Genomic DNA, 19592 nt, shown 5'->3' on the forward strand with positions numbered 1-19592 from the left:
TAACCATTTTCATTTGACTAGCCTTCAATTAATCTTAAATAAGTATTCATATAAATGTATATTTCTAAACCATCTTGTACTAAGAGTCTTGGAGAAGTGAAATAATATAACTTTGCCAAATTATAATTCAACTGAAGTCCATTTTAATCTGATTTTAAAACTTAAGAAAAATTCCAATTGTTCTTGGTTTACTTTTATGCCAAAGAAAATTTGAGTCATCTGGAACTAGGCTTACAATTTATTTGCTTCAAATGAATTCACACTCTCCCCTGAAATCATTAAAACTTATGGTAGAACTCATCAAGAGAAGTTTAAAATGTTACCTTAGTCTTAGGAAGACTAGTGTTTCAGGGCCAGTTACTTGATAAAGACCATTGCAATATAAACAAGATTATGTCCTATTAGCATTCTCTCATTGCTACTATCTCTTGACATCATTGCATGCCACTGAGGTTATCTTAAGAGGAATTTAGTAAATATTCAGTTTCTTTATTAAATAGTTCAACATTTATTATTATTCCAGGAAAAATATAAAAGTTAGAAAGTGGTTTTTTAAAAGTTCCCAATTCCTTATAGACTTTTTTGGGGGGAAGAAGACTGACAAAACAAAAGCAATGTCACAGAAAGATGATTGGATTTGGAGTCAGAAGACCCAGGTCAAATTCTATCTTGTCTGTTTAACTTGGCTATCTGACTGCAACTAATTTTAATTTTTATCAATCTCATTTTCCTCATCCTTAAAATGGAATAACAACATTTTCACTGCCTATCTCATAAGATGGTTGTAAGGAAAATGCTTTTTCAGTTCCAAAGTATTAATTATGTAAAAGAGATATTGTTAATTTTCAAGAGGGCAAAAGTTGGAGGAAGAGTGCAGGATGGGCTATGGGGAAGCATATGGAATGAGAGAAACCAGAGGGAAGTAGAGTTTTTGAGAAAGGAGGATATAGAAAAAGGTGATGGAAGAAAGAGGGAATGGCTTGTCTAGATTTAGAAAAGCAGTTCTAAAAAAGAAAGTTTGAATTTTAGATTGAGTTATATAATAAGTTATATTTACTTCTGTGTCTCCTGTTCCTTGTGAAAAAAGTAAAAAACCTTTCTCATATTGCTCAAAAGAGCTAATCTGACTTGTTTTGAGCGACACTACACCACAAGTCTCCTCTTTTCTATTTCAGGCAAGACAACATGTGAGGATACCTTTGTGACAACTTACTCCGTGTGTACAACGGAAGAGAAAATGGCTGAGAGATTTATTTTTTTATTAAATAATAAAAATAACAGCATTTATATAGCATTTTCACGTTTTCCTAGTTTTCTATGAGGTAGGTACTATTATTATTTCTATTTGACACATGAGGAAATAGCTCATAGCTCCACATACACATAGCTCTTGTCTGAGGAAGGATTTCAACTCAAGGCTTCCTGACTCCAGTCTGAGGAAGTTCTATTTCTTGCGTCAATTTGAGAAATTCTGACTGTGCTTATCTTTTCAATATATTCCAATCATGTTTAGGAAAAACAATAAGAAAAAATCATCCACGTGACATTCTGCATCCATAGAAGTGAATTAGAGGCAGAGTTCATTCTCTTTATTGATATTTGTTTTCTGTTGTCTACATTACATACATTATTTACCAACCTGAGGGCCTTGCTGTACTCCTGGGTTCAGAGGATTCCCCAGTGTGTATTTCTTGGCACGCTCTACACTCTTCTGAACGAATGTATCGTAAATGGATTCTTCCACGAAAAGCCTTGATGCAGCAATGCAGCACTGGCCCTGGTGGAAGAATACGCCATGGTGTGCAAATTCCACAGCACTATCCACTATAAAAAGAAAAAACAAAGAAAGAAAAAAGAAATCACTAGCCATCAGGTTATAAAATGATTCTGCAAAGTGAAATAAAACACATTTCTAAATGATGATTTTTATTTGTTTTTGATTTTTTGGAAAGAAGAGAGAAAATAGCTTTTAGATCTTAAAATACACCATGAATGGTCTATTTCTCTCTTTGGATCCCATTGTCACTGAATGTTTATTGTGGTGACAGCTTTAAAACTGGGAAGTTGAGGAAATCTTGAAATGATTATACAAGTCTCCAGGGCTTAACTTAGCAAAACATAATACACTTGAGTAACTCTCCAGCAATAGTATATAAAACAATTAGAGTAGAATCTAAATTTACATTTTTAAAAACTTTAAATCTTGATCTCCAAAAGGAATCTTTCAAAATGCCTCAAAAAGTGGATCCACCTTAAGCAACAAACTGGGAGAAAATTTATAGTAAATTTCTCTGACAAAAGTCTAATTTCCCAAATATACAAAGAACTAAGTCAAATTTATGATAAATCAAGTAACTCCCCAATTGACAAATGGTGAAGGGACATGAATAGGCAGTTTTTAGATGAAGAAATGAAAACTATCAATAATCATATGAAAAAATGTTCTAAATCTCTTTTGATTAGAGAAATGCAGATCAAAACAACCTTGAAGTATCACCTTACACCTGACAGAGAGGCCAATATGACAGTAAAGGAAAATAATACATGTTGGAGAGTGTGGAAAATATCTGACCATTCTGGAGTACAATTGGGAATCATGCCTAAATGGCCTTAAAAGAATGCATGCCCTTTGATCCAGCAATACTATTACTGGGTTTGTATCACAGATAAAAAAATCTGGGTAATGATCTGTTTGTATAAAAATATTCATAGCTGTGCTTTTTGTTCTAGCAAAAAATTGGAAAATGAAGGGATCTCCCTCAATTGGGGAATGGCTGAACAAATTGTGATATATATGATGGTTATGGAATATTATTGTACTATAAAGAATGATGAATTGATGGAGCTCTATAAGAACTGGAAAGACCTACATTATCCGATGAGGAGTAAAATAGGCAGAACCAGATCACTATACATAGAAACTTTGTGGGCCAATCAAAAGTAATTGACTTTACTACTGATAACAATGCAATGATCCTGGACAATTCTGTGGGACTTATGAGAAAGGATGCTATACACATCTAGAGAAAAAACTGTGAGAGTAGAAAAACAGAAGTAAAACATATGATTTATCACTTGTCTATATGGACATGTGATTTGTAGTTTTGGTTTTAAAGAATTACTATTTTATAAAAATAATTAATATGGAAATGGGTTGAGGAATAATACATATGTAAATAAAACTCAGTGGAATTGCTTGTCAACTCTGGGAGAGAGAGGGATAAGGGGAGGGAGAAAACAGGAATTGTACAATCATTATTTCTCATCTGCAAAATGAGGACAATATATTATTTTCCTCCCAGATTTGTTATGACAATCAAATAAGTTAATATTTGCAATTCACTTTTCCACCTTTAAAAAGATATATAAATGTTAAGTATATTTTTGTTGTCATTATTGTCATCATTATTATAGCAGCCCAGAGGATCAGTTTCCTTTAACTTGATGAATTGTTCTCACCTTCTTAAAGTCCTTCTGAATTAACTCATGAAGGATGGAAAACTTCAAAGATAGCATCTCTTTGGGTGGTACATAAAATGCAACAGTATACTATCATCTAAAAAGCTATGTAGGTAAAACAACAGGAAGTAGATGGTATAATATCAACAATATCAAATCAACATTCTTGTGTGCTTTATGCTAGAGCTTAGCCTTGGTTGGTATGATAAGATCTAAAAGACAAATGAAGCATAACTTAGTGCTTTATAGTTTGTTGATTATGTTAAAAAAGTAAAAACTGTGATGTTTTTGTTTGTTTTATTGTAAGAGAAACTCAAGTAAAATGTAAGCCTCTGGTTTCTGTCTTTTTTATTCTTAGCACCTAGCAAAGCTCCTTGCAAACAGAGAGGATTTTGGATTGTAATAGTTTTTTGAGTTGGTTTTTAAAAGCCTCATCTCAGTAATCTAGATAGAAATAATTAAGCTCTGCACAATATTTCTCAAACATTGCCTTCTGGCACTGCAAAAGTAAAAGAAATGTAGAAAAAAAAAACAACATTAATAATACTAACAGTCAGCATCACCAAATACAATGCAAGGACTCTTTCCCCCCAGCTCCAGTGAAACCCTCTTCAGGTTGCTCTTCCCAGCAGCCTCTTTGATTAACAGACCAACCTGAAAGAGAACATAAAGAGGAAGTTGGCTCCCAGTTGGGAAAGTTGGTTGGTTCCCATCCATAGCTCTTGGATTTCTAAATCCTAGAATTCTCATAGTGTTCTCTCATTTGTATTTTTGGATTGTTTTAAGATTACTTAGTTAGGACACTGGATTAAATGATTTCCAACAACCTTTTCAACTTGAAAATTGTATTATTTCATAATCTCCTTTATTCTCAGGGTTCATTATCTCATTCTCCTTTTCAATAACACTCTATAAGGAAGGGAAATTGTAATAAAACACTTGCAGATGCCTTTTACTTGCATTCAGGTATTGAAAGATTAGGGGACCCAAACTCCCCTTCTCCCAATCACTACCCAAACTTACTGGTAAAACCCTTCCAGCACCTGCCAACCCCAACAACACCTGCCTGGCAGGACACCAAGACTCTTTTCCCTCAGTTTGTACCTCCAGCATGGCTGAACAACATGCCTGGGAACTAGTCCTCCCAACCCCAGAGACTAAGGATGTCTCTAGGGACATACAATGATTTAATCATGTATTTCACCTTGCCCAGAGAGTCAACACAGATTTTCTCCTCCCTGACAAAAAGAGGTTAAATCCATCTCCACTCAGGTGGAGATTTGGCATCCCCTCATTCCTCCTTGCTTTCTACTCCCCCCTACCCACCCACAACCACCCCTACTTTCACAGAGACCCCCTTGCCCTTCCTTTATTCCAATAAAGCCTTGCTCTACCACTTCACTCTACTCTAATTTATCTTGGATCAGACTCCTGTCTGTCTCTCTGACAGGTATCTGTATTTTATCTTGTTATATAATAATACTATCAAATCAGTTTCTATTATTGTAGCTAATATTTTGTCAACTTGTTTTCCAAACTCAACTTTGGTATAAGAAAAGAGAGAACTCTTAAAATGCCAGTTGATGTTATAATTGCTGTATTTTGGTAACATTTCAATTCAATTAACTTGAAACAATGACTGAATGTTTATGAAATCCTAGATTTGTTTTGTATGATTATTGCTTATTGATACTGGAAAACCAGAGCTGATGACAATTGGATAAATAGCCTATCAAATAAGTCTGAGCAATTGTATAACTTCAGAAATCATTCTATATGACCAATGAGTCAGGCATAGAATTAAAAAGTAGGAAGAAATCAGACCAGATTGCAATCAGAAAAAATTGCTTTCAGTCATCTCAAATAGTTTGCTCCTGAAATATTCCATCTCTTAATCATCAATACTATCAAAAGAATTGTAATTTCAAATAATAGGAAGGGCAGTAGAAAGACATGAGGTATTGAATATCACTAATACTGAATCTCATGGAGGTATATAAGATGAAACTTAAATAATGTAGGTTCAGAAAAAGTGGTGTGGGCAGGTAACAATAACATGAGACAATAACTAAAAAGTCTATTTGGTTTTGGAGAACTCAGAAGATGCTAAAATAATAAGTGAAAATCCTCTGGTCCTTTGTGTACATCCTCTATAGGAAAATGGACATGAATTTTATTGCAAATGAGAAGGCAGAGAGGTATTATGAGTTCTACTAAGAAAGGTACTACCTATACATGTAGCTTGCTGACTGCTGCCATAACTTACAACATAATATTTGAATCTCTGTGTATTATTTTTAGTTACATCAAAACTATTTTAACTGTTAATTCAACTGTGTTCAGAGAATATAGACTTACCCTTGTCTGTGTAACAAATAAAGAAAACTGGACCAAAATCTGATCTGAAACTGACTTTATTCATAGGCAAAAGTCAGTGGCCACATCACCCCAGTCTGCGATGATTGTCCTTTTATGGATATTCACAGTTAGTTTTTACAGGACTTTGACACTTGATACAAATTACTGATTAATAAAACCCAATATGCAATGTATGTTAGCTATAGTTAATAAATTCTAGTTCAAAGTCCAATTATTTTATTGATCTTGTCATTTCTCTCTTTAGATAATATTTTAGGAAAAGACATTGATATAATAACATATAATAACTCACAAGAAGAAGCTTAAAGATAAACAAAGTTGTTTCTTTGAGTCATAAAATCTGAGGACCTGACTATTGACATATTCCTAAAAAAAAGGAAATACTAGTAATAAGTTCCTAATTTTACCACTAACTATATGATTACTTCTGTTATGTTTATTAGAAATCAGGATAGTAAAAGATTTGTACTTAACTTAAGAAGGTTTATAACAGGAGCGCTTAAGCTAACTCTTTATCACAGTTAAAGAAAAACTGGGACTAATCTTTCCAAAAATCTAATTACATATACTCCTTAAAGGATTATATAAGATGAATTAGTTTTATACTAAATGATATAAAAGGAAATTAAATGAAATCAATGCAAATTAAGCTCTTCATCTTTCCCATCCCAACTCTCCCAACCTGGACATATATATGTGTGTGTGTGTGTGTGTGTGTGTGTGTGTGTGTGTGTGTGTGTGTGTGTGTATTTCTTGTCCAAGAAGGCAATGAATATTCATTGCATCAAATTATAGCTTTTCCTTTTTATTCTCAATGACTATAAATGGACCATTTTTGTAAACAGCTGTTGCTAAGCAGCCTGCCACTTCTCTAATTCCATACATTTCAATATATGTAATTTGAACCAAAATTAGTGCTTATTTTTAGATCTCCACTGATATTAAGTTAGCTAGACTGGGTAATACATCTTGGAAGTATAAACTTCCAACTTTACTTAACCATTGTGACAAAGAAAACCATCCCACAATTTTGGTCTTTCAACTATATCTTCTAAAAAGTAGTTCTAGATATTCAGATGTATAACTGGGCCAAATATTATATGTCTCCAAACACGGCTAATGTATTGACATCTCCTTTGTCAGTAACTCTCTCATCTGATATTAACAATAAAATACAAAGCTCTTGCAAAACAATATACTTAGCAATATATTTTAAAGGAGCATAATGGGTCCTCTGAATGGCTATTGTAATTTAAAAATATTAAGATGGATACATTACTATAATGGATATAGAAGGATAGGACATATACTTATGATCTTTTTTGTTAACATATACACATATATAGATCTCTTTCTCTCTGTCTCTTTCCTTCTCCCTCTCCCTGACATTTCCCCCTTTCCCTCTTCCTCGTAGTTACCTATAGAAAACACAGACTGTTAGAATAGCTAAGGACTAGTCTAATCTTTTTATTATACAGAGGAGGAAAACTGAGGTACAATGAGCTTGTGAGTTGCTGAATATGTGAAATTACTTAATGGCAAAGTCTGACTTTGAGCCTAATTTTTCTGACTTCAAGACAATGCTATTCTTTGTAGGTCTGTTGCAAGAAAAGTTCTGTGTAAGCTTTAAAGCATCATAGGCATGCAAGACCTTATATACAATTAAGTATTGATCCTGAGAAATAATACCCCAAATACAGAGTAATCATTTAAGACTGCTAAGACTTGGTTTGGGTTTGCATCAGAGTATCCATCATTATACTATAACTCTATGTGAACACCTAGCTCATGACCATGACCTTGCCTTGCTTTCAATCACAGTCAGTCTTATACATCCATCAATAGCAACATGTGGACCAACCTAGGCCTTCTTTGCTCTATAAATTGGTGTCTACTCACAGAATTAAAGCGTATTTGGATGCCTGACTATGACAAACACAATAAGAAAGGAAGGTCTAATGCAAAAATAACAGGACCTTGAGTTAAGCAACATTTATTACAAGTTTACTCCATGCTAATTTTTGTGCTGGATACATGCAAATGCAAAGGAGAACAATCTCTTACTCTTGGGTGGAGGGGGCTATTATATTCTTCCAGACCTGAATTCCTCTTGCATTAAATTGAAGACTGTTCTCTTCCTAAATTCCTTCCCTCAAAACCACATTTGAAAGCATCAGATAAGGATGTAATTTAAATGAAACTTGATCCCCAAATTGCTACATAAACAAAACATTAGGGATGAATTAAGATCTAACTTGTTTTACCTGTGTGGACCCTGTGAAGGCCACTTTATCCACATCCATATGAGAAGAAATGGCTGCTCCAGCTGTGGGTCCATACCCAGGCACAATGTTCACAACTCCTGGTGGAATTCCTGCCTAAAAGAGTGAGAGCCACAAATTAATTCACAAATTAATTCCAGAGAAAAATGAATTAAAACTACTATAAAGAGAAAAAGCAGGGCTAGATGACTCAGTGGATAGAGTGTGAGGCCTATAGACAGGAGTTCCTGTGTTCTGGCCCCAGGTACTCTGTAGCTGTGTGACTGTGGGCAAGTCATTTAACTATAATTCCCTATCACTTCCTACTCTTCTGCTTGGGAACTGTACTTAGCATCAAAGCTAAGAGAGAAGGTAAGGGTTTAAAAAAAGAGTGAGAAAGAGAAGCCACCCAGTTATCTCAAGTTGTAGAATCTCATTACAGAAGACAACTATACAAAGCAGAAAATCCCCAACTATTAGTTCATTTTCATTTATGTTTTTTTCTTCAAAGAGTGAACTATCTTTCAAAAAAGACATTTAGATTGACCAAGGGATGACATAAATTTCTGTGGATGAGTGTTGTTGAAGTAGAGGAAAATGAACAGAAGGTAAAATCACTGTTTCCCCAAAACATGATCAGATTCATTCGTTCATTCATCACAACAGACATATTTGGTTTCCCCAAAAGACATTCAAGATGAAATATTTTCTGGACTTCATTTCTCTTTATACCAGGAAGGGATAGAATGAATGTGATGACAACTATGCTAGAAAGGAAAGGGAGTTATGAGTGGTATGTACATATTTCTTCTGTCTATTAAACTTTCTATCATCTTTGAATCTTCTAAAATCTCATGATATAACATTTAATTTCCATAATTTTCCTAGATCACAACATTTAGAAAGAAAATCAGAGAGTAAGAATCAGTTCTCAGAGTTCTTAGGGTAAGGAATGTTTCCATCTTTAATGAGTAAACACTATAATGAGGTATTAAAGTAAAACTTTAGAGTAACCCTTGAGTTCTATTATTTGGCTCAAATTATAAGCCCTGACAGATTCTATTGAGCTGGGAAGACTTTGAAACCAGATCAGTAATAAAATCTATACATACTGACCTAGTGAATCAGCTTAAGCTTAATCATATCATTGCCTTGTAATTTGCAGAAAATTATATTTTCCAGTCACAGCATCTCTAAAGATTTTCATCTTTTTTACTCTGAGAATGTTATCTGTATCAGTGGAGAAAATACACACACCAAGAGAATTATATATTTTTGAAGTTTTGAAGAAAAATAAAAATAATGTCTGCATGTGGGGAAAGAGCAAACTTTAAAGGTAATTTAAGACCACATGCAATCTTTAGAAACTTTGACAAAAGAGTACTGGTAATGTAAATAGGTTGTTAGGTGAATTTTTAAAATAGTAAAACAAGCAACACAAGGAATTAGAATGTATTTCTGAGACATTTAGTCAAACTAGGTTTCTGACCACCTACTTACGTTAATATAGTTACCTTGCTTCTCTGAAGTCAATGTCAAAAATTTTAATAATTTTTTACTCCTTACCTCAGTTTTAGAATTGATACTGAGTATCAGTTCCAAGTAAAGAGTGGTAAGGGCTAGGCAATTGAGATTAAGTGACTTGCCAAGGGTGACAAAACTAGAACATGTCTGAGGCCACATATGAGTGGAGGAACAGGTCCTGTCTTTAGGCCCAGCTCTCTTTCTATTGAGTCAAAAATAATTTTAATGATTATAATAATAATAAGTTTTTCACATAGTAGATTGTTCTAGAGCACATTGTAAGTTAGCAAACTTACCTCTTTGATTAATGATGCTACATAAAGAGCGCTGAGGGGGGTCTGCTCTGCTGGCTTGACAACCACGGTGTTTCCACAGCAAAGGGCAGGTCCAATTTTAACAGCTAGCATAACCAAAGGGAAATTCCACTATAAAGTAAAGGTGAACATCAATTTCTTGATTAATACTGAATCATATGCTTCATTAAACTCTTACACTGTTATGTCATGATGGTATAAAGTGACTGAAGAGTGGAATAGAAGTTCTGGAAGGTTCTATTCAGTTAAAATGCTTTTGATTTTAGAGGAAGGGCTGTTTTATGTCATTTAAAGACTAGCATAGTTATGCTTGCAGTAGCTAGTCAGGGAAATGGCCATTAATTGAAGAATTTTTTCCTCCAAACAAACAATTTATAAAGAATATCTATATAGAGGGATTATTATTGAGATCAAAGGAGGGAGAACACATTGCTGAAATCATATATTTGTTAAATAGTAATGATCTTTATTTCAATTAATATATTTCCCTAATATTAAAAAGTAATCTAGAATAATACCACCTGGAATTGTGATATTATAGATTTTATATGAGTACAGATTCACTGACCTCTCATCTATATATATATATATACATATATATATATATACACACACACCTTTATTTTCTGTCTTAAAATTGATACTACATATTAGTTCTAAGGCAAAAGAGCATTCAGAGTTCTGCAATTGAAATTAAGTGACTTGCCTGGTGTCACACAGCTAGGAAGTGTCTGAGACTACATTTGGACTTATGACTACCTAGTTGTTTATCCAATGAGACACCTACCTGCACATCTATATCTATATCTATATCTATATCTATATCTATATCTATATCTATATCTATATCTATATCTATATCTATATCTATATCTATATCTATATCTATATCTATATCTACATCTATATCTTCCTCTATCTATATCTATCTATCTATCTATATCTATATAAACTTTTAGAAAAATCCACTGTTTTGTATGTGGTGGGGGTGTAGAAGCAAGTCATGACTTTTAATTTTTGTCTTTTTGAATTATTTTTTCTATCAAAAAGAGTAACATTTCATGGAATAGGAATCAAATTCCCAATGTGACACAAAAGTTATGAAAGACTGCAATACTTCTTGTTCTATTAACCACTTATTATTGTTTTCAAACTTATTGTATTGGGTTTTAAATATTAGAAATCATCCACCAGATCAACTAGTTTGTCATAGATATAGAAAACACTACATTGGCCTAAAAGTTTTTAAGGATCCCTAGTTTATATAAAGGAAGTGATTTATCCATAGGAAAAATAATGTACAAATTGATTATTGTATATGCCCTTTATAACTTACATATTTAGTATGGTTCTAAACATTCCTTTATGTGGTAGAGAGAGAATTAAATTCTCCTTTTAATGAAATAGTTTTCAAGGTCTCATATGTAGAAGTAACTTACAGGAAGGATTTGGCCACAAACACCGATTGGTTCATGTCTTGTATATGAGAAAAAATTTCCATCTAAAACAAACCAAAATTAGAAAAAAAAAAACATAGTATATCAGACAAATATTGCTAAACAAAAGCCAATAGTAACAAAGGTAATTATTTTCTACATAGAAAAAGAAGATTTTATAATACTGCATTTGAAATAGTATATAGTATATTGTTGTCTCATTATATTCATGGAATATTTAATTTTTTTATTGTGTTTAGTTTTTTTTTTTAGTTTAAATGACTTTTATTATATAGCATTATGTGTGACTTGAACCATCTACCCAGATCATGTCAGAACAACATTCCCTCATCAATTAAGAATGATTTCAGTTTAGTGAGGAGTATGGAAAGGAGCAGATTTGGCAATTAATAATAGAATTAGTTCAAGGAGAAAGGTGAAAGGAGGCTGCAAAGGACTGAGGCATAAAAGGAGAATTGCAATAACTAATACAAAGTTTTGTTTTGTTCATTTTCAAGGAGTTTGCCAGAGAAAAAGATGAGAAAATGATGAGAACTTGAAAGAATTATAAGGTCTGCTGAAATAGGTTAAGAATAGAGGGGACTTGAGCATATTTATGGTCAAAGGTTTAAGGCTCAAGAGAGAGGTACAAGATTTTGGAATCCCATCTCCTGGAGATGATGCAAGGGGATAGAATCTAGCATACAAGTGGAAAGACTGGCCTTCTGAAGGATAATGCCAATGCTATCAGATATTGAAGCAAAGGAAGAGATACTAGCATAAAGCAGCAAAGAATGGGCAAGCATAATTAAAACAATTCTATCACTGAAATAGAAATGTAAATCTGTGGTGAACTATTACTTGTTGCTGCTGCTGGTATGTGGAAACTATTTCTTGTTGCAATGACTGAATGCTCTGGCTTGTGACTTGAGAGAGCTGCTGGTATGGAGATAGAGATATTACAGAGATAGAGAGATATGGAGCCATAGGCATACTGCTTATGGGGAATGCTCTGGGGTCTGTCTACTGATCCCTACTGATGATTAGTGGATCAATATTTCTCCTAGTTTCCTCCTCCCTTCACTCCCTCCCTTCTCTAAACCTCTCCCTCCCAGTTTCTTCTTGAAGCCTTGGGCTTCTTCCCTCCCCCATGAGTGAACTATAAAGATACTCTTTTCTTTTCCTTCTCAGGTAAGGGGTTTATTGTGATAACAACAGGATGGGAAACTAAGGGAAGAGGGATGAGGGTGTCCCTAATCTAAAATGAGAATTTAGGAGGGTTATGGGAATAATCGGTCTTGTCACAAAATGTGACAGAGAGACAGAGAGATGAATAGAGGACAACTGTTTAAAATCTTTTTTTTTCCACAAAACCACCAAGAAAAGTCTTTCCTTCAGCTTGGCTTTCCTCCAGCTCTTGGTCAGTAAAATCTCAGAGAGAGAGAGACAGAATCAGATCCTCCTTTGGTCAAATAGCTCAAAGCCAAGCCAAGACCCCCCACCCCCAAGGGTCCTTCAGCCAACTTCAATTCCCCAAGAGCCAGAGAGCCAGAGTCAGAAGTTTTTTCAGTTTCTCCTGGCCAGCTCAACTGCCTCTCCTGCGGGGAACATTCCCTTTAGAACCTTCTTCTTGATTGACAGCCAGGTCCCCAGCCTTGGTTTTTGCATCTTGGCTTGTCCTGCAAAACCTCTCTCTCTTCTTGTCTCTACCACATCACCAAATGCTAATATAAAATTTTTAAAAAAGTGCTCCTCAAATTTACTTACCAATTGGTATTGTACAACCATGAATCTTGTCTGCCCAGCTTGCATAATAACGTATAATTTTCAGAGAGGTACTTATATCCATCAGATAGGCATTGGAAAAGATTTTCCCACCATTTATTGATTCTATTGTCTGAAAAAAAGATCAGGACCAAACTGAGATTCATACATTATTAAAAGAAAGTCTTAGATTAATTCTCTTTCTGGTAACAATCTAGTATAATGAAGGAAGCCAGAGTAATAGAGGTTTGCAGTCAGGAAGACCAGGGCTTAACTCTTTCCTCTAACATATATCAGTAGGATGACTCTGGGCACACTTCTCAAACTTTGTGTGCCAATGACAATACCATTAGACCTTTCTCCAAAATAAGTTGCCATCTCTAGGATATTAGAAGTTAGCAGACTAGGAGCTGCCCCAACTAATGAAATCACTTATCTTTGCTATGATTATTCCTAAAAATGTATCCATAGGGGCTTAGCTCATGTTCTGAGAGATATATCACTGCTAAACTACTTATCAGATGATCTTTTACACTTCAAAGATTGAAAGGGGAATACATAGAACAGAGCATTATTAGATAAACCTGTGATGGTGAGGGGGAGAGTACATTGTGAATTCAGACTATCAGGTTAGGCATAATTGGTGAGCAATAGGAATCATTAAGGAATTTTAAACCAAAGAATGACAGGAACAAGTCTTTCTGTAAGGAAAATTAATATTAATATTAATTTCCTCCTCTCCTCGTCTAACTCACAGTAGATTATAAATATAATATATATAAGGAAGTATAATTTATCTTATACAAATATATGACATAAAGTGTAATATTTTATAAATTATAATCATCTATAGTAGAGTATAGTATCTAGGAAAAATATATATTAATTACACTACTATTTTACCTTTTTCCTTACCAGGTACAGTGCTTTGAACACAATATTCACTGGATTGTCAGTGACAGACTGACAAAATATTATTTGATACAATGAATGATTTCTCTTTTGAAGGTTCATGATTTTAAAAATGATAGTGTCTTGAACCCTAGCTAGTCTTGCTATTTTGTGTAAAATGTTGGACTCAATTCTTTGTGGCATCTTATTCTGGAAGATGTGAGTAAAACTGATAGTATTTATATAATACTTTCAGTTTAAAAGCTTTCTCATTATTTGAAATGACTGATTATGAGTCAAATGGTGATGTAGTGTGTTGATATCTGAACCTGGAATTAGGCAGAATTGAGTTCAAATCTAACTTGAGGTATTATTGCCTGTGTAACCATGGACAAAATCACTTAATCCCTTTCTGTTTCAATTTCCTCAACTGTAAAATGAGCATAATAATAGCCTCTGCCTCACAGGGTAGCTGTAAAGATCAAATGAGGTCTTTTTAAGAAATCATTTAGCATACTACCTGGTAACTTGTAGCCACTATATAATTTCATATTTTCTTTTTCCCTTGAAATCATTTGATATTCACAACACTATTTGGTAGAGAAAGGCAGTAGCATTTCTGATATTTATTGTTTTGATGGAAAAAAGTCTTATTTTATTTTTGTAATGTCAACTGTGGACTGCATCACACATAGAAAGAATTAAATATATTTTTTGTTGTATTGAATAAATTCATCTCATTTCATCTTGAGAGTTAGAGGGCAAGTTCAGTGAGAATGTTTTCCAACCATGCTTTATGTATCACAAAGTTTTCTTCATCTGTGTAGATAAAATTACATGTTTTCTAAGATAACTTTGAGCTTCAAATTTCTAGTAGTTCCATGTACATGTTTTTGGGGACATATTCCCAATCTGATTAACTGCCAATCTATAAAAATAATAAAATGTTAAGAAATTCAATATACACATGAAAGATATGAGTGTCAAAACATACTCACACTATGAATTCAGATAATTTACAAAAAAATTCCTATTTTTCCTTTTACCACTTCTAGGAACAGAATGCAATGCTAGAGTATAGGGACAAAGGGATTTTTCCAGAGGCTTGGTAATTTATGTAATATTTTGGTTAAACAAATAAAGATCCAACTTTTATGAGCTGTGTGTAGAATAAATCTAGGACTTAAAATTAAGACAAATGAATTGAATTTTGTCTCTAACATATATAAAACCTTGGGAGTTTACACAAATCATTTTTCACTCATCTTATTCATAACTTAAAAATGCTCAGTAGTAGATGATTGCTAAAATTCCTTCTGAAACAAAAATTCACTGATGCTATAAACTTTAGACAATTCACAATCTCATTGTGCCTGAGTACTTTCATTTGTAAAGTTTTAATTAATACCAGTCAACCTCACCTTTTTTATTAGAAAGAAAGTAAACAATTGATCAAGTTTTTCTTTGAAAAGTGGTATAAGTAGATTTACATCTAAACCATAAGTTTCAATATAGAAGTGATGAACTTAGGTTAAAGATAGAATACAGAGAAAAAGGATTTGTAAGAATACATTTTCCTGGAATCTTGCAAATGTAATGAATTGTTTTATGACTGAAAGGAAAAGAGGGACAAAAACTGCTTACCAAGTTAATAACCACATAAGGTAGTTACACTGTAGCTACTAATAGTGGTATTCATTTATCAGAAATTTAAAGATATATTATCTAAAGAAAATAGCAAGCAATAGAATCAATATGCAAATGTATACTATATGGAAATTAATGTTGAAAAATGTACAATATATGGAAAATAAAGTTGAACAGAAGAGATTAATGTAAAGGGGGCAAAAATTGGCTTGATCAATACCAATGAGCTTTGGCTTAAGATAAGGTACACAACTAAAATATGATTGTAGAATGCAATCCTTTCCAGAAAAAGAGGATAAGCAAAAGGGGATAAAAGCATATGCTAATTTAGGAAGAAATGCCTATGTGAACAAATTTTTCAGTGAGAGAAGGAGAATATAATGGAGCACATTTTGGTGACAAATAATGGAGGCAGAAACAGATAAATTCTTAAAAACAAGAGTTCAAAGAATCAGTTTCACAGAAAAAAGATATGAAAGGTATAGAGCTAGACAAGATCAGTGGAATGAAAGTTCAACTTTTGTCAGCTCTTTAATATGGCAGCCAAAAATGTTTCAAGTATTTGAAGGATAATCACATGAAAAAGGGATTTGATTTGTTTCTTGCTTTGGTCTAGATCACAGAACTAGACAAAAATGGCAGAAGTTGAAATGAGGCAATTTTACGCATGATACAAGCATACAATCTTCCTTAGAAAATTAAAACTGTCCAAGAATGTACTGAACTGTCTTGGAATTTATGGTTTTCCCTTTACTGGAGGTCTGAAACAAAAGTTAGATGTTTTTTGATATGTTGTAGAAGAATTAAACCATATATTCTCCTTATGTGTTCCAATTTTGTGATTGAGTGTAGGAATGAGCCTACAGAAAGGGACTATTTGGAATGTTGCTAGCAGGGATGGGAATGACAGTTGGAATGAGCAAAGAGGCTTGTGGAAAATAGAATAAAGAGGGGGTCTTTGATTTAGATTCTGAGGGAGACAGGAGTGGAAGACATGAGCTCGAGACCCAAGGCTGGAATACCTGATATTTCCTCAACTTCCCCTTGTGCTGAAATATCAGAAAGCATTCCCTAATTCACCGGAGCATCTACCAAAGGAGCAGAGATACCATCATGTGTTGTTGAGGGGCATTTAACCCCCAAACATCCTGACCTTTGCCTCCCAAAAAAGGACACTAGTGACCTGTTTAGTTTAGTCTAATAGATGAGAGAAAAGGAAAACACAGAAAGAGAAAAGAGAAAACACAGAAGCCATAGCTATTTGCCTTGGTTGAGCAGAGAAGACACAAACTGCTTGGTGTCTCTTAGGGTCTCCTAATCCCTCATTCCTAACCCTCCCTGTTTTTGTTCAATAAACCACCCCTTCTGAGTAAATCACAGTCAGATTAAGATTGTCCTTTAGAAGATAAGAAAGGAGAATAAAAGAAGTGAAAGAGGGAATTGGGACAGGCTGTCTACCAAGTTTTGGTCAAAGTCAAATCCAGAGCCTTTCAGTCTTTCCCAGGACAGTGTCCAGAAGAGGTTTTCTTGGGTCTCAGGCATTAGCAAAGACCTTGGAAAAAATCTATTCCTCATTCCACAGAAGCCTCTTATCTGTGCATCGGTCTCTGTCCATCCATGTTCAAGCATCATCACAGGGATACCCCTCTTGAATCCTTTAGTGAGGGGGAGGGAGAGCTAAACAGACTTTCACTCACCACCTTTGGTTTTACCACACACCCTCAAATCTCTCTCTCTCCCTCTCTCTCTCTCTCTCTCCCTCTCCTTTTATTCCCTTCTCCTTCCCCCCTTATGTGTTATAAATGTAATGAGTTTTATAACCTTTTAAAGGTACCATATAAACAATAGTATATTATTATTAACTACTACTACTAGTACCACTGCTGCTGCTGCTGCTGTTGCTGCTACTACTGCTACTACTACTACTACTACTACTACTACTACTACTACTACTACTACTACTACTACTACTGTTACTACCACTGTTACTGTCACTGCTACTGCTACTGCATATAAAAGGAACAGTCAGTAAGATTTCCTTTCACATCTATAGAAGAGAGGAGAAATATTTTGAAAATGTATTCTTTATAATCTAGGAAGATTTTTATGAGGATATGAGATCATTGTTGCAAACAAAAGCAGCTCACTGTAAAGAATATAAGTCAGACCTCTACCAAACCTTTGCTTCATCTGGTGCATACTTACTGCCAAGATCAGACGGTCCCTTTCCATTAAATCAGCCAGTTTGTTCAGAAGCCGTCCTCTCTCTGAAGCATCCATTGTTCGCCATGGAGACCCAAACTGAAAAGCCTCCCTTGCTGCTTTCACGGCCTTGTCCACATCCTCCTAAAAAGACAAAGAAAACTAAATTCAGATGGATACTCAAGAGATATTTCTTAATATAATTTGGCCATGGAACAATGTGTAATGGTGAAATTCCTACGGAGGTAAAGAAGTATGAAACACTACTCAGGCAAACAAGCATTAAGAGAAATTTCATTAGAAAAGAAAACTATATAACTATTTTCACTGATTTTCTTATTTTTCAGACATTGATTTACATAATTTTGAATCACAAGATCACAGATTTTGAACTAGAAGGGATACTTCAATATCTTGATCCCATATTTATGTGAAAAATTAGTCAGTATTTTAAGGTTTGTGTATTGCAAATCTGGAATGGAATTTAAAGAGTGTCTAGCCAAATGCCCTTATTTTTCCAGGGAGGAACATGGAAGCCAAGAGAATTGAATAGACTTGCCAGTATTACACAGGGGGACTGTGAGAGTTTGAATCCAAGTCTTCTGACTTTAAATGCAATACTCATTTCATGACATATGCTGTGTTCATTCTTTATTCCAAATCTAATGCTTTTTTGATGCATAAGTAATTTCATATTAAATATTTGGGAGATAATTTTGTTAGCTTTGGAATTTCCCCCCACAGAACTATGGTCTGGAACAACAGGGTTCCCTACAACATGGGGACATGGTTCACTTGGGCTGCATTCCACAAATTTTGGTATGTGGTCTCATTGCTGTCATTATCTTTAGTGAAATTAAATGCTGTTTCTTTATATTCTTTTATTCTCTCATTCTTAAAGATTAGATTATTTAGTTTCCAACTAATTTTTTATCTTTGCTTTCAGGATCATGTAGTGAATGTAATTTTCATTGCATTGAGCTCTTAAAAGGATGTATTTACTATTTCTGTTTTTCTCCATTTTTGTGATATTTTTATGCCCTGACAAATGGTCACTTTTTAAGGGACCAAATACAGCCAAGAAAAAATATTTACTCATTTCTTTTCCCAGGCAATTTTCTCCAGAGGCCTATCATCTCAAACTTTTCAGAAATTCTCTTCATTTCCTTAACTCTTCATTTTACTTCCTAGTTAAATTTCTATACTTTTGAGAGGGGAAATTCGACATCTACTGTTAGTTTTACTATTTCTTCCTATAACAGTGTTAGTGTTTTACTATTTCTTCCTATAACAGAGCTTTTCTGTAAAGAATTTAGATTACTACTTTAGTTCATATATATTTATTATTGATATGACTTCATTGTCTATATTATCTTCTAGCAAAATGGAATTTCCCTAATTCTTTCTTTATGTCTATTTTTGCTTTTGCTTTGTCTGAGATCATGATTGCTGCCTCTGCCTTGAACTCTTATGTGTATTTTTTGTTTCAAATGTGTTTCTTATAAAAAACCTATTTTTTGGATTCCAATTCTAATTCCATTCTGCTATCTAATTCAGTTATATGAATGAGTCCACCCCACTGATATTCACAATTATAATTGTTATGTATTTCCTTCCATCTATTTTTTTCTGTTTATCCTCTCATTTTTTATTCTGTTCCTGCTCATATGTTAGCTTTGCTTCTGACCACTGTCTTCCTTAATCTATGCTATATC

General features: G+C 33.9%; 1 protein-coding gene across 1 annotated transcript in view; it reads right to left on the reverse strand.

The window, feature by feature from the left end:
• Window positions 1–19592, reverse strand: part of ALDH1A5 (aldehyde dehydrogenase 1 family, member A5) — a 42889-nt gene that overhangs the window by 13069 nt on the left and 10228 nt on the right. Inside the window, exons 3-9 of the mRNA XM_001373162.4 lie at window positions 17881–18021; window positions 13141–13270; window positions 11377–11438; window positions 9920–10048; window positions 8103–8216; window positions 4011–4113; window positions 1640–1824 (exon numbers count right to left, since the gene is read on the reverse strand). Coding sequence (XP_001373199.2) covers window positions 1640–1824; window positions 4011–4113; window positions 8103–8216; window positions 9920–10048; window positions 11377–11438; window positions 13141–13270; window positions 17881–18021 — 864 coding nt within the window. The remainder of the gene's footprint in view (window positions 1–1639; window positions 1825–4010; window positions 4114–8102; window positions 8217–9919; window positions 10049–11376; window positions 11439–13140; window positions 13271–17880; window positions 18022–19592) is intronic.

The sequence above is a fragment of the Monodelphis domestica genome, chromosome 7 (genome assembly GCF_027887165.1).
Source record: "Monodelphis domestica isolate mMonDom1 chromosome 7, mMonDom1.pri, whole genome shotgun sequence".
In the NCBI taxonomy this organism is placed as follows: Eukaryota; Metazoa; Chordata; class Mammalia; order Didelphimorphia; family Didelphidae; genus Monodelphis; species Monodelphis domestica.